Source organism: Vicugna pacos, chromosome 20 (genome assembly GCF_048564905.1).
Source record: "Vicugna pacos chromosome 20, VicPac4, whole genome shotgun sequence".
NCBI lineage: Eukaryota > Metazoa > Chordata > Mammalia > Artiodactyla > Camelidae > Vicugna > Vicugna pacos.
In genome coordinates, this window is record NC_133006.1 from 6,283,553 (window position 1) to 6,308,783 (window position 25,231).

Sequence of the window (25,231 nt, forward strand, 5' to 3'; positions counted from 1 at the left end):
GAGGTCATGGGTTCAATCCCCAGCACCTCCATTAAAATAAATAAATAAATAGACCTAATTATCACCCCTCCAAATCTGTATATACTTCATCTCCATTTTTGTTTTGCCCTTCCTATAAAGACTGTGTAACAGGATAATAGATACACTGACTACAGGTCAGAATTCCTAACCTCTTTTCATCCCACGACATAGATCCAGATGACCGCACCTCTTAAGCTAACTTACGCAGAGAAGTTGCACAGACTGGAAAGTCAGTATGCAAAGCTCTTGGTGAGTTCTTTTCAACCTTCCTTTTCCCTTATCATCTGTCCCTGGGTGGCAAAGACACGATTCTTACCATGATTCTCCTTACAAAGAATACATCCAGGAATCAGGAACGGCACCTGGATACCCTCTATAATTTTGTAACTCGTGCCACTAAGGAACTGATTTGGTTGAATGAAAAAGAAGAGGAGGAGGTTGCTTACGACTGGAGCGAGAGAAACACCAACATAGCCAGGAAGAGAGAGTACCACGCTGTAAGTGTGACTTCTGTCACTGTGCTGTAAAGACACAGGTTTTGTCTTTTTTTTTTCTTAACACATTTCTTACTTCTTTCTTTCTATTAGGAATTAATGAGAGAACTTGATCAAAAAGAAGAAAACATCAAATCCGTCCAGGAGATAGCAGAGCAGCTGCTTGTGGAAAATCACCCCGCCCGACTGACCATTGAGGTAGGTCAGAAAGTCGGTCAAACATGGACATCTGATTATGACCCTCCAGATCCTTTGATTGGCTGATAAATCGAAAAGTGCAAACCGTGCAGCTTTATCACCACCCAGCTCAACAAGACCGTTTCTGACAAGTCGTACTGATTTGCCTTTAGTCATCCTGCTCTGAGTGTGTCACTCACTCACCACTTACACTGGAGGCACTCTGTGAGCCCCCGTGGCCAGAGGGATGTGTTGCAGTAACTACGGAGGGCTGACTCGGCAGCCTTGACTTGACGCTGGCTTCTTCCCGACTGGGTGATGTCGCAGCCATGCCGTCACCTGGCTCAGCCCCATCCACTGACCTAAAGTGGGAGGGAGGATAATGTCCTCTCACGACTTAGACCAGGGTTTGGTCCGCAGTGTGTTCTCAGGAAGTGCTCGTTACTGCTGGGTGACGCGGTGGACCAGTGTTGTGGGTGGTAAAAGAATTTACCAAAGACAAGGGGAAGTTTAAGGGACAAGGAGCAGTTTAATGGGGACGCTGCTACAGGCAACAGCGGGCCACACGGACAAGAGGTGAACGTGGAGGGTCTGTTACTGGGGGAAGGGGCTGTGAACACAGGGGTAGGGGCCACGTGGTCACTTCGTGCACAGGTACCTGATGGGTCATAAGTGAGGCAAGACTTGTCAGGGGCTCCTCTGAGTGATGGGATTCAGGACTCTGATGAGGGCAGCAGTGCAGTGAGGCCTGTCCGCCCAGGGTAGTGTGAGATTAGCCATTTCCTGGGGCGGTTAGTGTTGTTAGGGTGAACACACATCCGGGGAAGATGTTTTCATCTTGCAGAAGTGCAGGCACATGGAGGGTCCTGCAGTGGGGAGTCGGAGTTCAGGGTGTCAGTAGGCTCCAGGCACTCGGAGAGCCCAGGAGTGGGGTTTTATGGACTTCAGAGAGCCAGCTCCACAGTTAACTGTGATTTGATTGAGGAATTGTGTTCATGATCCGATTTTGTGAGGCGTGTGGGAACAACACCAGGCACACATTTCAGGCCCAGAGGTGGAGGCTGCCCATGTGGTGGTGGCTGGGAGTCAGGGGCTAATTGTCAGGCCTGAGGTCAACACTGGTTCAGTTTAGTGACTTTCTTAATGCAAAGGGGGTTGTGGAAGGGGGTGAGGAGCACCCAGCATGGACACATGTGGTTTATTGTCAGGGGGGAAGAAAGCAAAGCTGTGCTTAGAACGTGGCCTGCCGCTGAGGAAAGGAATCTGATGGCCTCTGTTCTCTGAACTACGTCACTGTGACACAGATTAGGAAACTTCTAGGCCTCACTGGGGAGTTTGGGGAATGTTACAGGTGACCTTCTCTTGGATAAATACGTGGTTTTGCGTCTCAGGAGGTGCCGTGTAGGAATGTTGAAGCCGTGGAAGCTCAGGAGGGCCACGAGGGAAAGGAAATCAGAGTCATGCGGGGTGTGGACGTGCATTTGTAAGAGGACAGATTGAAAGTGGGATGTTCCCTAGAGAGAGGAAAGCTGCTGGGAAGTGTTGCAGGTTGAGGGTTCTGGTGGGAATGGAAAATGTGGAGTGAACCTCATTGCTTGTACGCGGAGGTGTTAGTCTAATTAACTGAAAGTTCCTTGAAGAATAAAATGAAGTCTTATTAGTCATCGTTATGATTCCTTCAGCCCATCCAGTGTCTTGCGGGTAATGGGGCAGAGTTAATTGTCAACACCATCTCATACTTCATGTGAAAAAGCAGCTAATAGTCTAACCGCGCACGATACGCCTTTTATAGCCAGTTTACTCAAAGCAGCTTCATTGGAGGGAGCGGGTTAATACGATTAAGCTGCGCGGCCAGGTTTCCAGGGCTGCGTTGTGCATTCCACCCAGGAAGCCTGCCTGGACTTAGCTCCGTGGGAGTGAGTTTTTCCAGGACTGACAGGCCGACATAAGACAGTTGTGAGCGCATCTAGGGCGCCCTCTTCTGGAAGCCAGTGGATTGCACCTTAAAGTCTTAAAGGGTGTTTCATGTTTCCCTAACAAGTAGGCGTCTTTTCTACAGTATCTTTGCTCGTGTGAAACAGTGCACCTGATAATAAATAAAAAATTACAGTAACAAACATTTTAAACAAAAATCCCGAGTATTATAATTATTGGGATTCCAGAATTACACTGATGTGGGATTGCATATGCCCTTCTCCACCCGCCCCCAGACAGCCCTGGGTAGAAACAGACAATGAAATGACCCCCACATCCACCAAGAGCTTCCAGTCTAGTTTTGGAAGCAAAGACAGAAAACTCCAGACTGCGTTTTTGCGTCAGAAGGCCTGTTTTGTGACCTAGTAATATAAACATTTGGAGACAAGAAAGATGAAGGAAAGTGGCCGGAAGGAGGCACGTGTGAGGATTCCACACAGTGAAGTGTTGTTGCAGCGGGGAGGAGTGGAAGGTTGTTTTCTGAAAAGCCAGGTAGCTTGTCTCCGTTTCCAGTATTAGGTAGATTTTTTCCAGTGAAAAAGTCAAGGTTAGCTTCGTCCGTCTATTTTAAGAAAAATCACCAAGACATTTAAGGTTGGAAAGAAATTGACGGGACTGAGTTAAAACATCGATGTTGACAGGCTGAGGGCTGGCTCTGAGAAACTGGGATGTCGCACTGCCCTGATTTTCAGGTCTTCCTCAGTTAAAGGACCCCCGTGGTCTCCGTAGATAGGAGGCTCTAGTTCTGGAGAAGCAGGCTGTGCGTCCTTCCTCCCTGGACAGTCACACGGCTGTGTTTTCTCTGCAAGGCTTACCGCGCGGCAATGCAGACGCAGTGGAGCTGGATCCTGCAGCTCTGCCAGTGCGTGGAGCAGCACTTAAAGGACAACGGCGCCTACTTCGAGGTACGGAGACGGTCCCCGCGTCAGGAGGTGCTGTCACAGCTTCGGCTGAGTCACAGCACACTGCCGTCACGTATTGTTAAGACACATACGTGCCGTGTTCAGGGGAAATAAACCGAAATCTTTTCTTCGTAGGATGTAAGGGCTATTTGTCCTTTAGGATAAATGGATGCATTCTAGGAAGGAGGAAATATTTTATTTTACTTTATTTTATTTTTTTTTTCAGGTTTTTTTAAATTCATTTTTTCAAATTGAAGTATAGTCAGTTTACAGTGTTGTGTCAGTTTCTGGCATACAGCACATAATGATTAATTCAGGATTCAGAACAAATTCAACCAGATGCAGTATTTTCTCTTTTTCCCCCTTTTTCAGTTTTATTAGGTAGAATTATTACAGTTTGCACATATACATTATATTGCATGTAAATATATATATTCAATATATTGCACATGTGTTTTTTTAGTTTACATATGATCATTGTTTCAAAGAACAGTTTAGAGCTTTAGCTTTTTAAACTTACGTAGTTATCGAAGGAACAAAGCCAACCACCAAATTAGAATCAACAGAATGCAGTAATCCAACCATAAAGGGCAGTCAGATGTGCTCACACATATTCAAGAAATCAGTTATCTAAGTTACAAATAATAAGTAGTTCATTTGTGCCCCTTTATTTTTTAGATTCCACATATGAGCGATATCATATGGCATTTTTCTTTTGCTTTCTGACTTAAGGAGGAAGTACTTTAAAAAAATGCTTAAATAGATTAACAAAACAAATTTGTTCTGTACAGCACAAGAGGCTATATTCAATATCTTATAATAACCTTTAATGAAAAAGAATAAGAAAATGAATACATGTATGTATATGTATGACTGGGACACTGTGCTGGGCACCAGAAATTGACACGTTGTAACTGACTATACTTCAGTTCTAAAAATAAAAATAAAAAGAAGTACTATAGAAAAAAACTGCTTAAAATGTCTGAAAATCTTAACTTTTTTTTTTGAGAGTTTGTTGCCATTTAATCTAGAAAAAAATCTTAATTTTTCTACATGCTTCTCTTGTTAAGGAACTATTTTACTATAGAGAGCTTTTTTCCCCTATTCTTCAAAAGTTTTAAAATATTCTTGAAATTTCACCCCTACTTAACAACTGGACACTAAAGCAGTATAAACTCTGAATAAAAATAATACAGGGCGAAAACAGTAGTAGAGATGCATGCTTCGGGCAGTCAGCAGTTGTTTGTCATCAGCCAAGTCCAAGAGTTATGTGGTTAAAAGAAATATGTTGGTCACGTGGTCTCGTAAGTGGATTCTGTCCCCGCACGTGAGGGGTGCACACAGGGACCTGGTGCCCCGCCCGCCAGCTCTGCGCTTTGCTGACCTTTCAGACACTTGAACGGCCCGTTTTCCTCTTTCCGCAGTTTTTCAACGATGCCAAAGAAGTGACTGACTACTTGCGGAACCTAAAAGATGCCATCCAGCGGAAGTACAGCTGTGACAGGTCGAGCAGCGTCCACAAGCTGGAGGACCTCGTTCAGGAGTCCATGGTACTGACTCGAAAACCTGTGTTTCAACAGTCATGTCCAGTGGGGACTAGATTCGTGTCTTAGTATGTTTTCCACGTGCAGAGCCTCACATTTCATGGGTCCTCTTGAAATTTCCGCCTCATTCCACCAAGCATTTAAATACTCGGTTTTAGTGTTTTCTGGTGACAAGTACAACAGAAGTGCTTTTTATGTGATTGCCTGGATATTGTAAAATACTTTAACAGCATTTTGTGTGTGTGTGTGTGTGCACGTGCATGCGTGTGTGTGTGTGTGTGTGTGTGTGTGTGTGAAGTCATTCATTCTGTAAATACTTGTTAAGCACTTTCTGTGTCCCAGGCACTGTTTCAGGTGCTAGAGACAGGAACAAAACAGACAAGAGTTTCTGTCCTGAAGCGGGAGGGCATAGCTCAGAGGTAGGGCACATGCCTAGCATGCACGAGGTTCTGGGTTCAGTCCCCAGTATCACCTTTAAAAAAACAAAAACAGAAACAAAAACCCCTAATTACCTCCTCCCTCAAAACAAGAACAAAAAAAAGGTAAAAAAAAAAAACAAAAGAAGTAAGAAAAATACATAAATAAATAAACCTAATTCCCCCCTGCCCCCAAAAAGAATAAAATGAAAAAAAAGAAAACAAACTTATAAATAACAGGGGGAGAGAGGTCTTGGAGGGGGAGGAGAGGGGTTGAAATCGTTGAGACCAAGATGGTCAGGGAAGACTTTCCTGATGAAGTTGCCTATGTGCTTTTTCGTTTGGTGCTTTCTCGTTTGTGTGTTCCTGAGACAACACAGAGCACACGTTCAACTTTTTAAAATCCGTCTTTTTTTCTCACCCAGGAGGAGAAAGAAGAGCTTTTGCAGTATAAAAGCACCATAGCCAGCCTGATGGGAAGAGCCAAAGCGATAATCCAACTAAAGCCAAGGAGTCCTGACTGTCCACTCAAAACTTCTATTCCCATCAGAGCCATCTGTGACTACAGACAGATTGAGGTACTCCAGCTCCAAGAAACAGACCAGTTGCTGGCATTATTCATATATTTGAAAAATGAGGTCATGTTGCTCACCAGTGGTAAAGATTTCCAATTAAAAAAAAACACACACACAATAAAAGCAACCCCAAGACTGAGTATGGAAAAGTGGTCAACAGGGACTTCACTGGGTTATTCTGTTCTTGAAAACCAGATCACCATTTTCAAAGACGATGAGTGTGTCTTGGCGAACAACTCCCATCGCGCGAAGTGGAAGGTGATCAGCCCCACTGGCAACGAGGCCATGGTCCCCTCCGTGTGCTTTACCATCCCTCCGCCCAACAAGGACGCGATCGACTTTGCAAACAGGTGTGTGTGTGCACTGGGTCCAGCGCAGCCCCGTGCTGGAGGCTGTCAGCATGAAAGAGACAGTCCGTACCTTTTCATGCCCAGAGGGTCTGAAGGGCCCAGGGCTAGTAAACCTGGGATGTTTCACAAACAGAAAGACAGCACTGCAGCATGTTCTCAGAGGGAGGGAAAAGGCTTCATCTGCGCGTTCCTCCGTGTATTTCAGGATTGAGCAACAGTATCAGAACGTCCTGACCCTGTGGCATGAGTCTCACACCAACATGAAGAGCGTGGTGTCCTGGCGCTATCTCGTCAGTGAAATCGACCGCGTCCGAGCCAGCAACGTGGCCTCAGTAAGGATGAATCTCCCCAGCAGCCCGACCTGTCCGACAGTGTGGGGCCCGGGTCGCTCTGAGGAGTGGGTTTTGTGTTTGCTCGTCAGTGGGAGGAGCCCAGCAGATCCCTGCTGACGGACAGTCCCTCGTTCCGCGGACATCCGTTACCTGCCTGCGGTGTGCGAGGCCTTTTCTAAGAACGGAGGGATCTGTAGATCATGTCTTTCATTCAGGGCTTTCATCTTCCCAGGGAGACAGGGTAGTGCTTGGGCACAGAGAGATGGGTAGCCTTTGATTTCACTGATTAAATTTTATAGCCTTGTTTCTCCTTGTCTTTGAAACCTGAAATCGCTAATGAAAGGAAAAAATGAATTTCCAGTGGTTTTCTGTTGATGCCTGTTACTATAAACTGGCATCTACCGTGAGGCCGACTGGAGATCTGTCCTATTTAAATTTAGCTCTTAGTACCGTAATCACTTACTTACTTGGATCACTGGTCTGCTTTAGATAAAGACAATGTTACCTGGTGAACACCAGCAAGTCCTGAGTAACCTGCAGTCGCGCTTTGAAGACTTCCTGGAAGACAGCCAGGAGTCCCAGATATTTTCTGGCTCAGATATAACACAGCTGGAAAAGGAGGTCACTGTGTGTAAGCAGTATTATCAGGAACTTCTGAAATCTGCAGAAAGAGGTAAAGCGTGGGAGTTCCTGCCCTTTTCCCCCCATGGGTGTTTGGTCCAAGCTATTTTCTGCTCTCAGTGGGACACTCAGTCTTAGGTATATTTTGTCACTCAGCCTGGGAGAGGTAGGCACCGCTGCTTGGACGTTAAATGCGTGTCTGAGGTAGGGAGATTCAGGAACGGATTCATTTATTTCCGAATGATGAATTAATCAAAAGATTCCACTCAGGTAGTGTGACAAACTATGAAGTCTTGATGAATCTGCTTTTGAACATTTTCACTATTTTGAAATGTCGTGTTCAGAATGATGATCTTTTTTTTAACCTTTATTTTAATTTTATTTGTTTTATTTTTTAACGCCTTTATTGTGGTATGGTTCCTATACAGTAAACTACACGTATTTCAGATGTACAACTTGATGAATTTTGATAGATGTATACAGCCATGAAACCACCACCACAGTCAAGATATAGCTCATATTTCCATCACTCCCCAAGAGGTGCAATTTTTGAATTCCCAATTTATCCCTTCCCACCTGCTTTATCCCCTGGAAACCATAAGTTTGTTGTCTATGTCTGTGAGTCTGTTTCTGTTTTGTAGATAAGTTCGTTTGTGTCATTTTTTTTAGATTCCACAAATGAGTGATATCATATGGCATTCTTCTTTCCCTTTCCAGCTGCCTTCACTTAGAATGACCATCTCAGGTCCACCCATGTTGCTGTAGATGGCATTATTTTAGAATGGTGACCTTTTAGTTTCAGAAAAGGTTCAGTGATTTTTCCCATATACCAAAGTTGGACTTTTTTTAAAAACTTCTTTTTAGAGCAGTTTTAGATTCACAGCAAAATTGAGAGCAAGGTGCAGAGATTTCCCAGAATCAAACCTGGATTTTATACAGGGGTTAAAGGAAGAGATTGTGTCTGGTTAACTTTTGTTAAATAAAAATTTTTATTCCAAATGCCTGATATTGCTTACAGACCAAAAAAAAAAAAAAAACCCTATGTTAGTAATACTCTATTTAAAAATTATTCATTAACGCAATCCTTTCCTTTCCTTTTAACGGATTTTAATTTAATTTTTACAACTAGTCTGCTATTAATGTAATTCACGTTTTTGTGAACATAAAACAGAACAGTACGTTACTTTCCTTAGCCATCACTAATCAGACATTGGTACTGTAAGCGGCATTAGGGAAATTTTATTAACTCTTTGTAAATTGTGATGTCTGCTGGTTTCAAGGTGTGCATCTGTGGGGTGGGTTGTTGATAACCTGGTAATGTTAGTTGGACTTCCTGTGTCCCCATAGTAATCAAAGTGCCGTATTAACACATGAACAGGAGCATCCAAAAGATAGAGACCAAGCTGATTTTTAAATATTACGTTTACTTGCACAGAGGAGCAAGAGGAATCAGTGTACAATCTATACATCTCGGAAGTGCGAAACATCAGACTCCGCCTGGAGACCTGTGAGGACCGTCTCATCAGACAGATCCGCACCCCCCTGGAGAGGGACGACGTGCACGAGAGCGTGTTCAGAATCGCGGAGCAGGAGGTGAGGCTGGGATGCGTGCTGGGACGGAGCCAGCACACGTCACCGTCCTGACGCCCTGTGTTGTCAGCGCCTGTGACTTCTCACGCGCTCCCCTCTGCTCAGGGGTCACTGTGTGAGCCCTGACGATGTGTGTGCTGCTGACTGAGGAGGAGGAGCCTGTGATTCCGTTCGGGAAGCCCAGGGACAGGTCCTTTCTTACCCGTGGAGGCCGTGAAGGCTTTGCACAAAGTCGCTATGTGTTTATCACCTGTGCATTTATCAACGCAAAAGCGCCCATTAGATTTGGGGGAGGGGCCATAAGGGAAATGACTGCCTATCGAACTCCAATCCCATGGCTTTCTTTCTTTGATAAAGTAGAGAATACGTGCCTCTTTAAGTCAATGATCATCACGTGAAATGTGGATTTTCAAAGTGTTTGAAGAAAGAGGCTCCGTCTGGAGTGACAGCAAAGCACCTGAGTTTGTTCCCTGTTTTATAGAAACTGAAGAAAGAACTAGAGCGACTGAAGGACGATCTGGCCACGATCACAAATAAGTGCGAAGAATTTTTCAGCCAGGCGGCGGCCTCTTCCTCAGTTCCCACCTTGCGGTCCGAGCTCAGCGTGGTCGTTCAGAACATGACCCAAGTTTACTCCATGTCCTCCACCTACATAGAGAAGTAGGCGCCCCTGGTCTCAATATACAGAGTATAAATTGGCTTCCTACAGTTGCCATGTTTTATGTGTGTGTGTGTGTATATATATATGCTGTTTTATCTAAAAATACTCATTTTTAAGAATAGGACTTTTTGTCTTCATAACAAACGTACTAAGTAGTTCTGTGGCTTTATGATGCTTCCTCATGTTGGAAGGGAAGAGATTCAGAGGTTAGGGCATAAGGTGGGATCTTCCCACATTTTGCCTATAATAATGGGCTGAGGCACATGCTGTGCCCGTTAGAAGACAGTGAGCGAGATGTTAGTCTTGTAACAAATGAGAGAAAGAGCATCCTTGATCCTGCACCCCAGTGGCACCTCGAGACTGCCTTCTAGGGCATCAGGGACAATCGTCTCATTCTCTTTTTCAGGTTGAAAACTGTGAATCTGGTGTTAAAAAACAGTCAGGCTGCAGAAGCCCTTGTAAAACTGTATGAAACAAAGCTGTGTGAAGAGGAAGCAGTTATAGCGGACAAGAACAATATTGAGAATCTAATAAGTACTTTAAAGGTAGGAGTCTTATGGCTGGCTGTTTTTCCAGATTATCCTCTGAAAAAGTATTTCTCTGGCACTCAAGTTGGGTCTTTGACATCAGGCATGAAACATCTCAACTTGAGTGCACTGCTGGTCTTTCCATCTCGTATCCCTATAAATACCTTGGCTTCCTGTGAATCAGAATGTGCCGTCATTTTTAGCTTTAGGGGAGTTCTTCTCATTTCAGGTGTGACTCTTTTCCATAGTAGGTTTTTACCGTCAGTTCGTGTTGGCAGCAAGAGGAGTTGATGCTGAAAAGTAAATTATTTGTAAGAGGTTCTCTTGCTGAAAGAGGCAGGTGTTTTAAGAAATTGAGGAGGTACACAGAGGACTGGATCTAAGCGGGGAAAAGACTGGCAGTCCTGCTTGTCTGTTTCTGTTCTTCTGTTTGTAAAGCACTGAGTAAAGCTCTTGCAAAATAATCATGAAAAGTTGTCTCAGTGATTTTTAAGACATGCATTCATTTTTAAACAAGATTAGCAGATATTTAAGAAATAAACAATGAAAAAGACTTACTGAGGTAGCTGACTTATGGAATATATTATATTTGATTGATCTGCACATTCCATGAAGCCGAACTTTATAAAATTGATTTTTTTCTTTCTACATCAAAATACAGTCAAATAAGGGGGAGGGTATAGCTCAGTGGTAGAGCGCATGCTTAGCACGCATGAGGTCCTGGGTTCAACCCCCAGCACCTCCATTAAAAATAAATAAATAAGCCAAATTACCTCCCCCTGGAAAGTAAAGCAAACCAAAAAAAAAAAAATCTTTTTAAAAAGTAGAGTCAAACATTGGCAATTTTATAACATTTAACCTAATGTAATATTTGTGTATGTGAAATACATTCTTTCCATTGTCTGATTTTGTATCAGCCATCTGTATATGGACTGTAAAATTCAGGTGAACAATGTGTTTACCCGATGAGTGGTTGATACATTTTTGACTTTCACCAATCTTAGCAATGGCGATCTGAGGTTGATGAAAAGAGAGAGGTCTTCCACGCGCTGGAGGACGAGCTGCAGAGAGCCAAGACCATCAGCGATGAGATGTTCAAAACCTACAAAGAGCGTGACCTTGACTTTGACTGGCACAAGGAGAAAGCGGATCAGCTGGTTGAGAGGTGGCAGAATGTCCAGGTTCAGATTGACAACCGGTTAGTACGCTTTCCGTTCAGTTTTAGCCCCGACTTCATCTCTCTCTGTGCATTCTAGGTACAGTCTGCACGTAGTAGGCTCTTTACTGCCATCTGTAATTAATTCCAGAGAGTTAATTCCCGTATAAAGATATATAGTTAATTGTGTAAGAGCTCTGCCTAATTATATTTCTTTTTTTATATGTTAGCAAGACATTTAACTCCCAAATTATGAGACATTGAACATAGTTCCCTGTGCTATACAGAAGAAACTTTTTTTTTAATCTTTTATGTATAGTGGCGAACATTTGTAAATCTCAAACTCCCAGATTTATCCCTTCCCACCCCCTTTCCCCAGTTACCACAAGATTGTTGACTGTCTGCGAGTCTGTTGACCTTGAATTCTTGACACCCAGCCCTGCCGATAGCTCACTGCATCCTGGTACAGTGACTTTGTCTCACCCCCGTCCACCCTCCTTAATGGTGCCTGTTGGAAAGCGTGACTGTCGTCCTGTTCATCTCTCAGGTTACGGGACTTAGAAGGCATTGGCAAGTCGCTGAAGTACTACAGAGACACCTATCACCCGTTGGATGATTGGATCCAGCAGGTGGAAACGACTCAGAGAAAGATTCAGGAAAATCAGCCTGAGAATAGTAAAACCCTTGCCACACAGTTGAATCAACAGAAGGTGCGTAAAAACAGTTCCGTGTCCTGAGGTTGTGTCTGCGTCTGGTCACTCGTGACCCTTGCCTTCCTTTCTCTTGATGAAAAGAGAAGTCAGCCACGATTTCGAGGAAGGCAGGAAGTAAGCCATTAATATTAAAATCCTGCACTGAAACTGACAGGCATTACCTACTTTGATTTCTTGGCAGTCATTTTTGAAGCATAAGGAAGAGAACGTAGCCTGTTGAGGCAGTTCTCAAATCTCTGATAATCATGTAACCGTAGGCGTGGCCATCTCTCTGGTACTTTCCTGGCCGCAGTAGTTTTACGGGCTCCTCAGTAAGTAAAAATAGCTGTCGAAAATTAAACGGCCACCTTTGACAAAGAGTTAAACGCGTTGAGGTGTTTGCTCCATCTCTAGGGGCTGGTTCTTCCTAGCTCTCTTTTGATTAGGAAGAGGTGAGAGTCAAGGGTTTCAAGTCTACTTTTGGATAATTCCTGGAGTTCAGTAACTTCTGCTTTGGAAGCCCCAGAGGGTGTGTCCCTTAGTGGCTTAATCTTGCAAGTTTGTGCTTTATCCGTAAGACAAATGACATTTCAGCACAAAGGGCTGTGATTTAATGTAATGTAGATATTTCTTAGTGCCCGAGATGTTAAGTTGTGGGATAGCATAGAATTCCTGGTCATTTCTCATCTAAACTGTGCCTTTATAGATGCTGGTGTCAGAAATAGAAATGAAACAGAGCAAAATGGACGAGTGCCAGAAATACGCAGAACAATACTCCACTGCGGTCAAGGTGAGAAGGCCAGTTCCTTGCGTCAGGTTTTTTTCAATTTTTTTTAAGTAACCTTTTTAAAAGTTTTTTTTGGGGGGGTAATAGTTTTGTTTATTTATGTACGTATTTATGTAGTGGAGGTACTCCAGATTGAACCCAGGACCTCCTACATGCAGAGCGCGTGCTCTACCACTTAACTATACCCTCCTCGACCTTGTGTCAAATTTAATGTTCAGGGATGTGTTTCTCCAGTGCACTTTTAAAGCCTTTGCAAATCGTTTGGTCTGGGTTAAGAGTAAAACAGAGAATCTTCACTTGAACCTCTTTTCACTTGTCTAATAATTCTTTGTGAAATGTGAGTCACCCGATGACCCCTGGTCCTTTCAGAGGCGAAACAGAATGAGCTCATTGTCCCTGGATTTTTCCATGAGCTTCTAAAGAGATTTCAGAGCTCTCCTGACCACCCTAAATGTTTGATTTTGTTTGTTTGTTTTTGTTGTTTTCTGGGGTGGTGATTAGGTTTCTTTCATGTATTTTTAAATTAATTTAATTTTTTAGTGGAGGTACTATGGATTGAACCCAGGACCCTGTGTGTGCTAAGCACGCACTCTTACCGCTGAGCTATATACCCTCTCCCCTAAATGTTTGATTTTTATTACCACTTTGGAAGCATCTCAGGTTGTACTGATTCTTGAAAATGTAGTCTTGCAACTTTATGTCAAGTTATTCAGTGAAACAAGACTCCATTTCTCCGCGTCTGATCACGGTAAGATGAAGTGTTAGTGCTTCGCTTTAATTCCTCTAACCTTCCTGACTCCTTTATACAGGACTACGAATTACAAACAATGACCTACCGGGCCATGGTGGATTCACAACAGAAGTCTCCCGTGAAACGGCGAAGGATGCAGAGCTCGGCGGATCTCGTCATTCAAGAGGTGAGGGGAGGACGGGAGACGGAGGAGGCCACAAAACAGAGCAGCAACACTCTAGCAATTTTGTATTTGTACATTTGCATTGTGATAAAAAATGCGTAACAGGAAATTTACCATTTTAATCATCCTTAAGTATGCAATTCAGTGACGTTCAGTGCATTCATAATATTAAGCAACCTTGACCTCTCTCCTTCCCAATTTCATCTTCCCATTTAAAAGCTCGCTACCTGTAACAATATATTTTATTAAGGGTTCTAAAGAACGCTTTGAGAATCTGCATTCAAGATTAATTCGTGGCAGAGAATAGTAAGTGTAGGTCATGATTAAATTTAGGAGAAGATTGTCAGTCAGTGTGGTCTGCACAACACTCATCTCATTCCTACCCAGCTGTCGCTGCTGGGAGGCTGTGTCCCTCCCTGTCTCAAAGCCTAGCTGGCATTTTAATTATTACTCAACGCTCATTCAACTCGTTTAGGGCAACTGGAGATGATGTTTTTATTTTTTTTCTTCCATGCAGTTCATGGACCTGAGGACCCGGTATACCGCTCTGGTCACCCTTATGACACAATATATTAAATTTGCTGGTGACTCGTTGAAGAGGCTGGAAGAGGAGGAGGTAACCATTAACTAGGACAGCTCCCTGAACGGGCACCACGAAATGGGCTGGGAAAACAAGAAAATTTCATGATAACATCACATGGTTGATAGCTGACATATAAGGGATTATTTAATGATACAATTACAGTGAAAAAGAATAGAGGCCTAGGATTTTTTGTTTGTTATTAAGATGTTTTCAAATTGAAAAACATATATTTTCACTCCAGGACTCTGAGATAATAGGGCTGATGTCTTAAATGGCTCTGTGTACATTATGAAATGCTGGTAGTTTGGCAGAATTTGCAGATATCGCACAATTGAGAAGTATACTTTTTTGAAGTCTAGTTAGTGCTGTTATGATGTCTGCAGAAATGCTACATAAACACATTTGTTTTGTGCTTTAAAAAAATTTTTTTTAACTGAAGTACAGTCAGTTACAACGTGTCAGTTTCTGGCGTACAGCACAATGTCCCAGTCATCCATATACATTCATACATTCATATTCATATTCTTATGTGCTTTTCTTAATGTTAAAAAATTTTTCCTGGGAGGAGGTAATTAGATTTATTTATTTATTCAATGGAGGTACGGCGGATTGAACCCAGGACCCTGTGCATGCCAAGCATGTTCTCTACCACCAGAGCTCTACCCTCCCTCCCTGTTTTGTGCATTTAAAATTTACATCTTCAAGTATTTAAAACATAAAAGCCATGAAGTTAAAAGCAGGTGTTTATACAAAACAGTTAATACTCTTTAAGAACTATGAGGTTTTTTGTTTTGTTTTTGTTTTAATTTTTGCCAAAAAGGTATTATGGTGTATGTTAAAAAAGACTGTTTAAATGCCATTTTAATTTGGAGGACTTCAGTACCTTTGATTATGCATTTAAAAAAATAGATATATATATTCAGAAATAGAAGGAGTCCTTTAAGAAATATATTTTCATAAAAGTCCATTTTATCTAATTTTGAAGCTATTATGCTGTCCATGCATGTCTTGATATGCTTTCTATTCCTAACCTCAGAGCAGACAAAAATGGTAAACTGAGTGCTCCAGTCAGTAAACTGTGGGGCATTTGCCATTTCGATTAGACTGTGGTTGGAATCCTGAAGACAATTGCACTTAGTGTAACTCCTTTCATATAATGAGAAAACCAGAATGGTAGTGAATATCTGATAGATATTACTTCTCAGTTTCTAAAAGTGTGACTGCTTTTGTAAACTATTTTTGTCTGTTCAGAGTTAACAGTTTTCTGCCACTAAAACACTAACATAGCTACTTGCCAAGTCTTTATAACTAGCTTCCTTTGGGCTTAGAAGGGAGAACCAGAATATTTTGAGTGTCCGAATAATTAGCCTACACTCTCATCTATGGAAAAAAGTCCATAATTCTTTTTTACATTTTTTAGTGTTTAAGAGCTGTGACTCCATTTTAAGTGGTATGCAGATCTTTTAAATTGTCTATTTAGTACTTAAACATAAAATAAAATGATTTAAGACCTCTGCTTTCTTATAATGTATATCTGATTGCACATATATGGGCACTTTCTCAGTTTATCTGATGTGGTAGAATACTAGAAGTTGATAGACCCAAAAGAGATAGTCACAAAGCCTAAAATACATCCAAATTATGCTTGTCATCCTTTGAAATGTGAACAATTATATTGCCTTGAAAGTGAAAAGAACATAGTTTATGGAAGACCACACCGAGGCGGTTACCACTTAAAATTTAAAAAATTCTTTATTAAAAATTCACTACTTAAGGATCTTAATATGGAATATCTTATAAAAGAGTCATAGCTCAGTTTTCAGACTCCAAACAGTAGTGTTTTTGAAATGGGTCCATGGAGACTCATGTGAGAAATCTTGGCCAGAGAGTAGAATTTTCCATAATAAACATTAGGGAGTCAAGTTAGTCAAGTTAATTTCAAAGATAATACTCAATTAGTCACAGACATGTTAATAGGGTATCTGTAATGGATATTAGATGGATAAAAAGATTTTTCTAGTCTGTGTGGACAGCAAAATTTATTAAATGTTAATTGCTGAGTTTAGAGATGAACATGTCTCCTTGGAGAACATTTAGATAAAACCTGAAGCCACTTTTATGTGAATAAGTTTGAGATCTACAATAAAGCAAATCAGCAACAGGACTAAATTATTTCTAGTAACTTTTGTAGTATTTGTTAAAAAATTTCAGAGTTATCTAGGCAACGTGAGATTATGAACAGTCTGTAAAATAACTCAGACACTGAGATTTCAACAACAAACATTTTTTTCCTGAGAGAATTTTCATTCTTTTAAACCTCAGATCATGACTAAGAAAAAAATGAAGAGGCTCAAACGTCTTAGCAGCAGCTAAGTTTTAAAAGAAATTTGATGAAGAATTGAGGAAAACCTTTTTAGAAGTCATCCACTCAAAATACACTGAACATTTAATGTCCAAGCAGACAAAATGCTTCGGTGTCACTCTAGAGTGACCCTGATAAGAAAACAAAGAAAACGGAGCATTGAATACTGCAGACTGTGATGAGATTTCTTTTTACACGAAATTCCCATTCAAAGTCATATTAACAGAGGAAACAGCTGAAATTCTTATCCAGATTCTTGGGGGTCAAGAAATTAGAGGAAGCAAAATAAGATGCAATGGAGTATCATACAAATTAAATTCTTGAGATTTGCCAACGCTTTGCAATGAAAAAAAAATCTGTTTAGAATAACTTCTCTATTTCGATTTAAATTATTCTAATTATGATGATTGTGAGTTGATGATATGACACTAATAACCTTACAGTATTAATAAAGAGGAATTACTACTACCAGTGATTATAAAGTAGCCCTGAGTACATTGTTCTGTAGTCCCTGCAGTGGATCCCTCCCAGCTGAGTCTGATTCTGTAATCAATAGATAGAGTGATCACATTTTCTTAGCTGGCACTAAATCGCTGAGCATCTGTATTTAACAAATATCTTAGTTTATGGAGTATCTAAAGGTACTTATTAAGGTGGATTCATAGGAGGCATGTCATTAACAGCAACAACGAAATCTGTGAGTATATGAAGCACATCTTTTCTAAACCCACCAGCGACTAAAGCTGCCTTTGCATTAGCAATTCTGATGAGTATAGTTGTCATAATATGGCAAATAGTAAGGAATGTGTTGAAACTACCAATTTTTATATAATTTTCCTCCTTCCTCGTGTTAAGTATCATTTCCTGATTCGGCTCTCTGTTCCAAAGTTCTGTATTTTGTTTCTTCAATCCTAAGACCGAAGGTTGAAAACATCATTTTTAATTTCCATTGGGGTAGACCCTGAAAACTAAATTGTCTTAATGTCATTCAGTTCCTATACGTTGAATGTTCTTCTTAGCTTGTAGGACTAAGCTGTGTGTGAGGGCAGAAAGAGCACTGTTGTGAGAGGTTTTTGGTTTCTGTTTTTTCAGTTTTATTAGGTTGAATTGTTACAGTTTGACTGCACGTATACAATATGTTGCATGTAAATACATATACACAACATACTGTACATATTTTAAAAATTTACATATATGTACTGTTTATTCTTTCTAAGAACATTTAGAGCTTTAGCTTTTTAAACTTGCATAGTTACAAAGGAATAAAGCCAACTACAAAGTAAGAGTTAATTCCAAAAGATACATACACCTTGCTCTTAACAGCATCATTATTTGTAATTGTCAAGATATGGACGCATCCTAAGTGCACATCACTAGATGAATGGATAAAGAAGATGCAGCATGTATATACGGTTGTGAGAGTTTTGGTTCCTCCTTTGTCAAAATTATCTAACTCCTTGGACCTCAGTTTCCTCATGCTATAAGGTTCTTTCTTGCTGTGAAGTCCTGAGCTAGCTAATTTTTAAAACAAAATTATTCTTAAGAGACAGAAAAAGAAGAAGAAAAAAAAAAGACTCCTCGGTTTAGAAAAACCTGCCAGGAAGGTTGTTTTTTTTTTTTTTTTTTTTTTTTTGTCTTCTCCCATAGCTGGCTTTCTGAAGCTGCTTCTCTGAAGACGGTGGTGGTGGTGATGGTGGTGGTGCCTGCTCTGCCTTGGGTTTCGCTGGTTTTTAGCAGCGCTTTTAGGAGCCTTGCGTTGGCTGTCTGAAGATGCTGGATTGGAACCGAAGGGCTTTGACGCTTCTGAACGTCTCTTGTAGATGAAAAGGGGTCAGGAGACTTCTGAGCACGGGGCGTACTCAGATCTGCTCGAGCGCCAGAAGGCGACGGTGCAGGAGAACTGCAGGCTCACGGGCAAGATCCGCGAGCTGGAGAGCATGGTGGCCGACCTGGAGAAGCAGAAGTCCCGCGTGGAGGAGGAGCTGCCCAGGGTCCGGGAGGCGGCGGAGCACGAGCTGAGGAAGCAGCAGCGGAACGCGGCGGACATCACTCTGCAGAAGATGCGCGCGGAGAGCGAGGCCCAGCGGTACCGGCGCGAGCTGGAGGCCAGCGTGGAGGAGAGGGAGGCGGCGCGGCGCGAGCTGGAGCGCGTGCGGCGGCTCACGGCCGAGGCCGAGGCCCGGCGGGCGGCCGTGGAGGAGAACCTGCAGCGCTTCCGGAGCCAGCTGGAGGAGCACAGCCTCACCAGGAGGACCCTGGAAGATCACCTGAAGAGAAAAGACTCCAGCCTCCACGACCTGGAGCATCAGCAAAAGAAGCTGACGGAGGAGCTGAGGAGGAAGAGAGACAAGGAGGAGGAGCTCCTGAAGCTGATCCAGCAGATGGAGCGGGACCTCACGTTTCAGAGACACGTGGCGGAGGAACAGCTGAAAGAAAAGCAGAAGATCGAATCGGAAGCCCGGAGGCGAATAGCCGAGATGCAGTATTCGTGCGCAGACAGCGCCTCCTCGCTGGCTTGTGCGCCCGCGCAGGCGGGGGACCTGCAGCAGCAGGTGGAGGAGCTGACGGCCGCCAACAGGAAGGCGGAGAAGGACGTGCGGGACCTGCAGTATGAACTCGGCTCCCTGCAGCTGGAGAAAGCGTCCTCGGAGGAAAAGGCCCGCCTGCTCCAAGAGAAACTGGAGGAAACAAATCAAACCCTGAGACGCCTGCAGCGGGAGCTGGAAACCAAGGACCAGGCGGAGGAGGGGTACTCGCGGCAGCTCCGAGAGCTGGGCCGGCAGCTGAGCCGGACCGCGGGGAGGGCCGAGGAGGCCATGCAGGAGGCCGATGACCTCCGGAGGCTCAAGCACAACTATGAGCAAGAGTTGGCATCTCTTCAGCAGGAGAAAGGGAAGTTGCAGAGAGAGGCGGACAGGATCACTCGGACCCAGGCTGTCACCGAGAGCAGCATCCAGCAATTAAATTCCCAGGTCTCTCCTCTTCAGGGTGACGAGGGATCCTGCCGGAGAAAATCAGATCACCTGAAAGCACAGTTTGAGAAAAGCCACGCGCAGTTGCTTCAAAATATTAAGGCCGAAAAAGAAAATCACGAGAAAATCCGGAAGCTTCAGGAGGAGCTGGAGAAGAGTAACGAGTGCGCAGACGTGCTGAAACAGAAGGTGGACGAGCTCACCAGGCAGAACAACGAAACCAGGTTAATGATGCAGCGGATTCAGGCCGAATCGGCCAACGTGGTTTCAGAGAAACAGGCCATCCAGCAAAGATGCGAAGCCCTGAAAATTCAGGCGGACGGTTTTAAAGACCAGCTGCGCCACACAAACGAGCATCTGCACAAACAGACGAGAACGGAACAGGATTTCCAGAGGAGAATCAAGTCCCTGGAAGAAGACCTGGCCAAAAGCCAGAATTTGGTGAGCGAATTTAAGCAGAAGTGTGACCAGCAGAACATCATTATCCAGAAGACGGAGAAGGAGGTGAGGAACCTGAACGCGGAGCTGAGTGCCTCCCAGGAGGAGAAGCGCCTCGGGGAGCAGAAGGTGCAGCAGCAGCAGGCGCAGGTGCAGGAGCTGAACGACAGGTTGAGGAAGGTCCAAGACGAGCTGCACCTGAAGACCATAGAGGAGCAGGTGACCCACAGGAAGATGGTTCTGTTTCAGGAGGAATCCGAGAAATTCAAACGCTCGGCGGAGGAGTTTCGGAAGAAGATGGAGAAGCTGATGGAGTCCGAAGTCATCACCGAGAACGACATCTCGGGCATCAAGCTCGACTTTGTGTCCCTTCAGCGGGAAAACTGCCGGGCGCAGGAGAACGCCAGGCTCTGCGAAACGAGCCTCCGCGAGCTTGAGCGGCAGCTCCGGCAGTACCGCGCGCAGGCGCCGCACGACCGCAAGTGCCGCGAGCTCGAAGGCGAGCTGGTCGCCCAGAAGCGGGAGGTGGAGAACCTGAAGCGCAAGATGGACCAGCAGATGAAGGAGCACGAGCATCAGCTGGTGCTGCTCCAGTGTGAGATCCAAAAACAGAGCCCAGCGGAAGACGGCGCCCTCAAGGCCCCAGATCCCGAGACGGCCGCGAAGGGGTGCCAGCGCCCTGGGGACCTCTCCTCCCGGGGCTCGGGAGCGCTGCCCGCCGGGCCCCCCGGGGCCAGGGCCCCTCTGCAGAGCTGGGCTCCGGAACCGCAGCCATCCGAGGAGGGGTGGCAGCGTAGGGTTGCTGAACAGATGCAGAAGGAGGTCCAGGTCAGGCTGCCGGGGGTTCCAGCTGAGAAAGAGAAAAGCCAGCAGTGTTACTCTGAGTACTTTTCTCAAACAAGCACCGAATTGCAGATAACTTTTGATGAGACGAACCCTCTTACAAGACTGTCAGAAATAGAGAAGCTAAGAGATCAGGCTCTGTACGGTTCCAGACCACCTGCCAGGTATCAAGATGACAAGTGTGAAGTGGACCTGGTGGCGCTTTTGGCGCCCTTGGAGGTATACTCTGGATTCTGAGATCTTGTCTGCTCCCCTCCATCAGGTTTCCGCTCTTGTCTCCTTTCTCTGCTAGATTCAAGTTTTATTTTCTTTTTCCTAACAGTGTTGCATGTGATCGGCTCTTCGTAGTTCTGACAAAAAATAATACTATCATTTTCTAGTGACTTACTTGAATCTTTACTCCAAACTATATTCTTTCACTCTTAAATCTTTGAGATTAAAAACCCAGATGGGAGGACTATACTGTTGTGTATCTACGGATGAGATTCTGAAAAATTTGACCACAAAAAAGCTAGAAAAACCAAGACATTAAGTTTAATTTCTAACAAGTTCTGTCTGTCAGCAAAATTTCATCTCTTCTTAAGACATACCACTTTCATACCTTCATTGTCATCTAAAGTTTAAAGTTGAGACTCTCCAAGGTATTTACTTGCTCCTGAACCCTCTTTAGCTTGAACATTTTCTCCTCTTGTCTCATCTTTGATGCTCTGGGAATCGTGTTTGGATTAAGAGTGGTTGAAGTGACGTAGCGTTCTTCAGATGACTCTTAACGCCTTATCAATTCCTGTTACAGATAGCTAAGAGCAAGCAGTATGATTTGCACACAGAAGTCACAGCCTTAAAGCAAGGGAAGAACCCCGGCTCCAGTGCTGAGGGATGGATGCTTGAAGGGGGTGGATTCAAGAGAGGAGAGCTTCAGAAGGGCTCAGAACCAGAGACCTTCCAGCACGTAGATGGAGATCTTGCGTGTTCGGTCAGGGACGATGAGTTTCAATTCCAGGGGCTCCGGCACCCTGTGACTGCCAGGCAGTTGGTCGAAGCTAAGCTTCTGGACATGAAGACAGTCGAGCAGCTGCGACGCGGTCTTAAGACGGTCGAAGAGGTTCAGAAGACTCTCAGCAAGTTTTTAACCAAAGCCACCGCCATTGCAGGGCTTTACCTCGAAGCCACAAAAGAAAAGATGTCATTTTCTTCAGCAGCCAAGAAAATCGTAATAGACAAGACGATGGCGTTAGCCTTTTTGGAAGCTCAGGCTGCCACGGGTTTCATAATCGATCCCCTTTCAGGTCAGACCTATTCGGTTGAAGGTGCAATTCTTCAGGGAGTGATTGACCCCGAATTCAGAATTCGGCTCCTTGAGGCAGAGAAGGCAGCCCTGGGGTATCCGTGTTCCTCCAAGATGCTGTCAGTGTTTCAAGCTATGGAAAATAGGATGCTTGACAGGCAAAGGGGCAAACATATGTTGGAGGCCCAGATCGCCAGCGGGGGCGTCGTCGACCCCGCGCGGGGCATTCGCGTTCCTCCGGAAGTCGCTCTGCAGCAGGGCTTGTTGAATAACGCCATACTGCAGTTTTTACACGAGCCGTCCAGCCACACAAGGGTCTTTCCTAATCCCAATAACAAGCAAGCGCTGTATTACGCGGAATTACTGCGCATGTGTGTGTTCGACGTCGACTGCCAGTGCTTGCTGCTTCCGTTTGGGGAGAGGAACATTTCCAACCTCAATGTGGCGAAAACGCACAGGGTCTCGGTCGTAGACACCAAGACGGGAGCAGAACTGACCGCGTACGAGGCTTTCCAGAGAAGCCTGGTCGACAAAAGCACCTATCTTGAGCTGTCAGGGCTGCAGTATCAGTGGAAGGAGGCCACCTTTTTTGAATCCTACGGGCATCCTTCTCGCGTGCTGAGGGATGCTAAGACCGGGTTGCAGCTCAACATCGATGAGGCGGTAGAGCAGGGAACTGTCGACAAAGCCTCGGTCAGAAAGTACCAGGAGGGCCTCATCACGCTCACAGAACTTGCGGATTTCCTGCTCAGCCGGCTCGTTCCCAAGAAAGATGTGCACAGTCCCGTCGCGGGGTATTGGCTGACGTCCAGCGGGGAGAGGATCTCAGTCCTGAAGGCCTCCCGCAGGAATCTGGTGGATCGGATCACCGCCCTGCGATGCCTCGAAGCCCAGGTCAGCACCGGGGGCATCCTTGATCCTCTGACCGGCAAGAGGTACCGCGTGGCTGAGGCTCTGCACAGAGGCCTGCTGGACGAGGGTTTTGCCCAGCAGCTACGACAGTGTGAGTTGGTGGTGGCGGGGATCAGTCATCCTGTCACTAACAAAGTGATGTCAGTGTTGGAAGCTGTGAATGCAAACATCATAAGTAAGGACATGGGGGTCCGGTGTTTGGAATTTCAGTACTTGACAGGGGGGCTGATGGAGCCCCAGGCTCAGACCCGCTTGTCCATAGAGGAGGCTCTCCAAGTGGGTATGATAGATGTCTCCATCGCGACAAAACTCAAAGATCAGAAGTCCTACGTCAGAAACATCCTTTGTCCGCAGACGAAAAGAAAGTTGACATACAAAGAAGCGTTAGAAAAAGCCGATTTTGATTTCCACACGGGACTGAAACTCTTAGAAGTGTCTGAACCCCTGATGACAGGAATCTCCAGCCTCTACTATGCTTCGTGATAGGACGTGTGTAGATTACCTGGAACAGGTCCAGTTCCCACGATGGAACACACAGTCCAGAAATTGTATCACATACTCAAAGCACCAGTTGCTTTCTTGAGGGCTGGAAAGAGCTAACTGCTGAGGAGAGAAAATACTTTTTAAACTGAAAATATCCAAAGACTTACTGCCCCAATTCCATTTACCTTTGAGATTTGTTTTTTGACTCTTACCTACACTCAGATAGAAATATTTTACCTAGAGTATGGGATAAGCTTGAGGAACTCCGGCAGGTTTCCAGCATCCGCTCTTCCGAGCCCTCCATTCATGACCGGATCCTGCCTGATGTCAGGGTTCCTTCCCATTTATTAAACGATCCATTGCACTCGCTGACAGAGCACTGCAGAAAGCGCCATGGAATCCAAGGGAAAAGTGCCCATTTGTTCCAGCATCCGTGAGGCTATATTGTTTTAGATTGCCTTGAAAAATGAAAGTTTGGGGTTTCTGTGTGTGTGTGTGTATGTAACGTTCTTTGCCTATTACCTGTTCCCCACCGTCTCCCATTTCTAGTCACGACTTTGTCACTGGAAGCAGCATCATGACTGGGTTCTGTGTTGGAGGAAGGCAGATGATTTTTCTTCGTTCTGTGTAATTTTCCTACGTGTGCAGACTTTCTCCACTGTTTCAGGTTGCCATTGTCTGATACTCTTCTGTCCAGACAATTGTGCTTGTGATGCTAATGCAAAGGCAGCAATTCAGAGATCGCCCAGTGCTTCATGAATAAAGTTGAGTTTTTAAACGTGTCATATTGGTAGACCAGCTGGGAGGTTCCACTGATCATTCAAGACTGACTGTCACAGTTTCCTTTGCTACATAAACATTTTGGAAGTACATCTGGTGTGTGATGTGATACACATGGTTAAGTGAATGAATAAAGCATCTTGGTAACCTGTGTGTGATGCAAAACTATTTTTACATTCTTGATTTCTATGGAGAGGTCACTTCAGTAGCTTAGTCATTTATTGGGATATATCTTTTTTTTTTATCACTTACATCTGACAGAAGTCACTGGAAGAAGAAAAGAAAGAGCATGTTGAAAAAGCCAAAGAATTACAGAAATGGGTATCAAATATCAGCAAGACATTGAGAGATGGGGAGAAGGCTGGAAAGGCTTCCCTCTTTAAGCAAAAGGTATTCCCAAAGTCCTGGTTTAATAATCACAATGGGGGGGGGAGAATTTACTGAGTTGCGACAGTCCACCTAAAAACCCCTTTAATTCTTTAGTTGTCCCTATTTTTATAGGCAATTATAATGAGGATCAGAGAGGTTAGGGAACTTGCCCAAGGAGTCACAGTATGCGGCAGAAGACGGTGCCTCTGATTCCAAAACCTGAACTGTGTAAATATTAGTCTCGCTCTTAGTAAACCAGTGTGCAGGGCTGCTTTTCCTAACAGTTAGATCTCCTTCTGGGTTATCTTGGTGAGATTTGCCGAAGACCAGAGTCCTGTTTTGTGCCCAGAGGATGTCCATGCACTTCTGTATCACAAAGATAACACAGTTTCATTCTTACAGATATAAACAGAATGTTTCAAGAACCACAAAATACAAACCAAGATATTAACATTTCTGAGGATCCAATGC

The 25,231-nt window shown here is 44.2% G+C and overlaps 1 protein-coding gene across 21 annotated transcripts in view; it reads left to right on the forward strand.

The window, feature by feature from the left end:
- DST (dystonin) overlaps positions 1-25,231 on the forward strand; it is a 435,317-nt gene that overhangs the window by 272,881 nt on the left and 137,205 nt on the right. For 20 of the 21 annotated variants that reach the window (XM_072944761.1, XM_072944766.1, XM_072944764.1 and 17 more), the window contains 18 exons: positions 193-270; positions 357-518; positions 609-713; positions 3,476-3,571; positions 4,993-5,118; positions 5,954-6,106; positions 6,299-6,453; positions 6,659-6,785; positions 7,275-7,458; positions 8,842-8,999; positions 9,478-9,656; positions 10,064-10,202; positions 11,189-11,382; positions 11,888-12,050; positions 12,739-12,822; positions 13,629-13,736; positions 14,251-14,349; positions 24,653-24,781. In XM_072944761.1, the coding sequence (XP_072800862.1) occupies positions 193-270; positions 357-518; positions 609-713; positions 3,476-3,571; positions 4,993-5,118; positions 5,954-6,106; positions 6,299-6,453; positions 6,659-6,785; positions 7,275-7,458; positions 8,842-8,999; positions 9,478-9,656; positions 10,064-10,202; positions 11,189-11,382; positions 11,888-12,050; positions 12,739-12,822; positions 13,629-13,736; positions 14,251-14,349; positions 24,653-24,781 (2,439 nt within the window). Of the gene's footprint in view, positions 1-192; positions 271-356; positions 519-608; positions 714-3,475; positions 3,572-4,992; positions 5,119-5,953; positions 6,107-6,298; positions 6,454-6,658; positions 6,786-7,274; positions 7,459-8,841; positions 9,000-9,477; positions 9,657-10,063; positions 10,203-11,188; positions 11,383-11,887; positions 12,051-12,738; positions 12,823-13,628; positions 13,737-14,250; positions 14,350-18,498; positions 21,151-21,724; positions 24,543-24,652; positions 24,782-25,231 lie in introns of those variants that run through there. The other variant, XM_072944781.1, reaches the window with a different exon arrangement.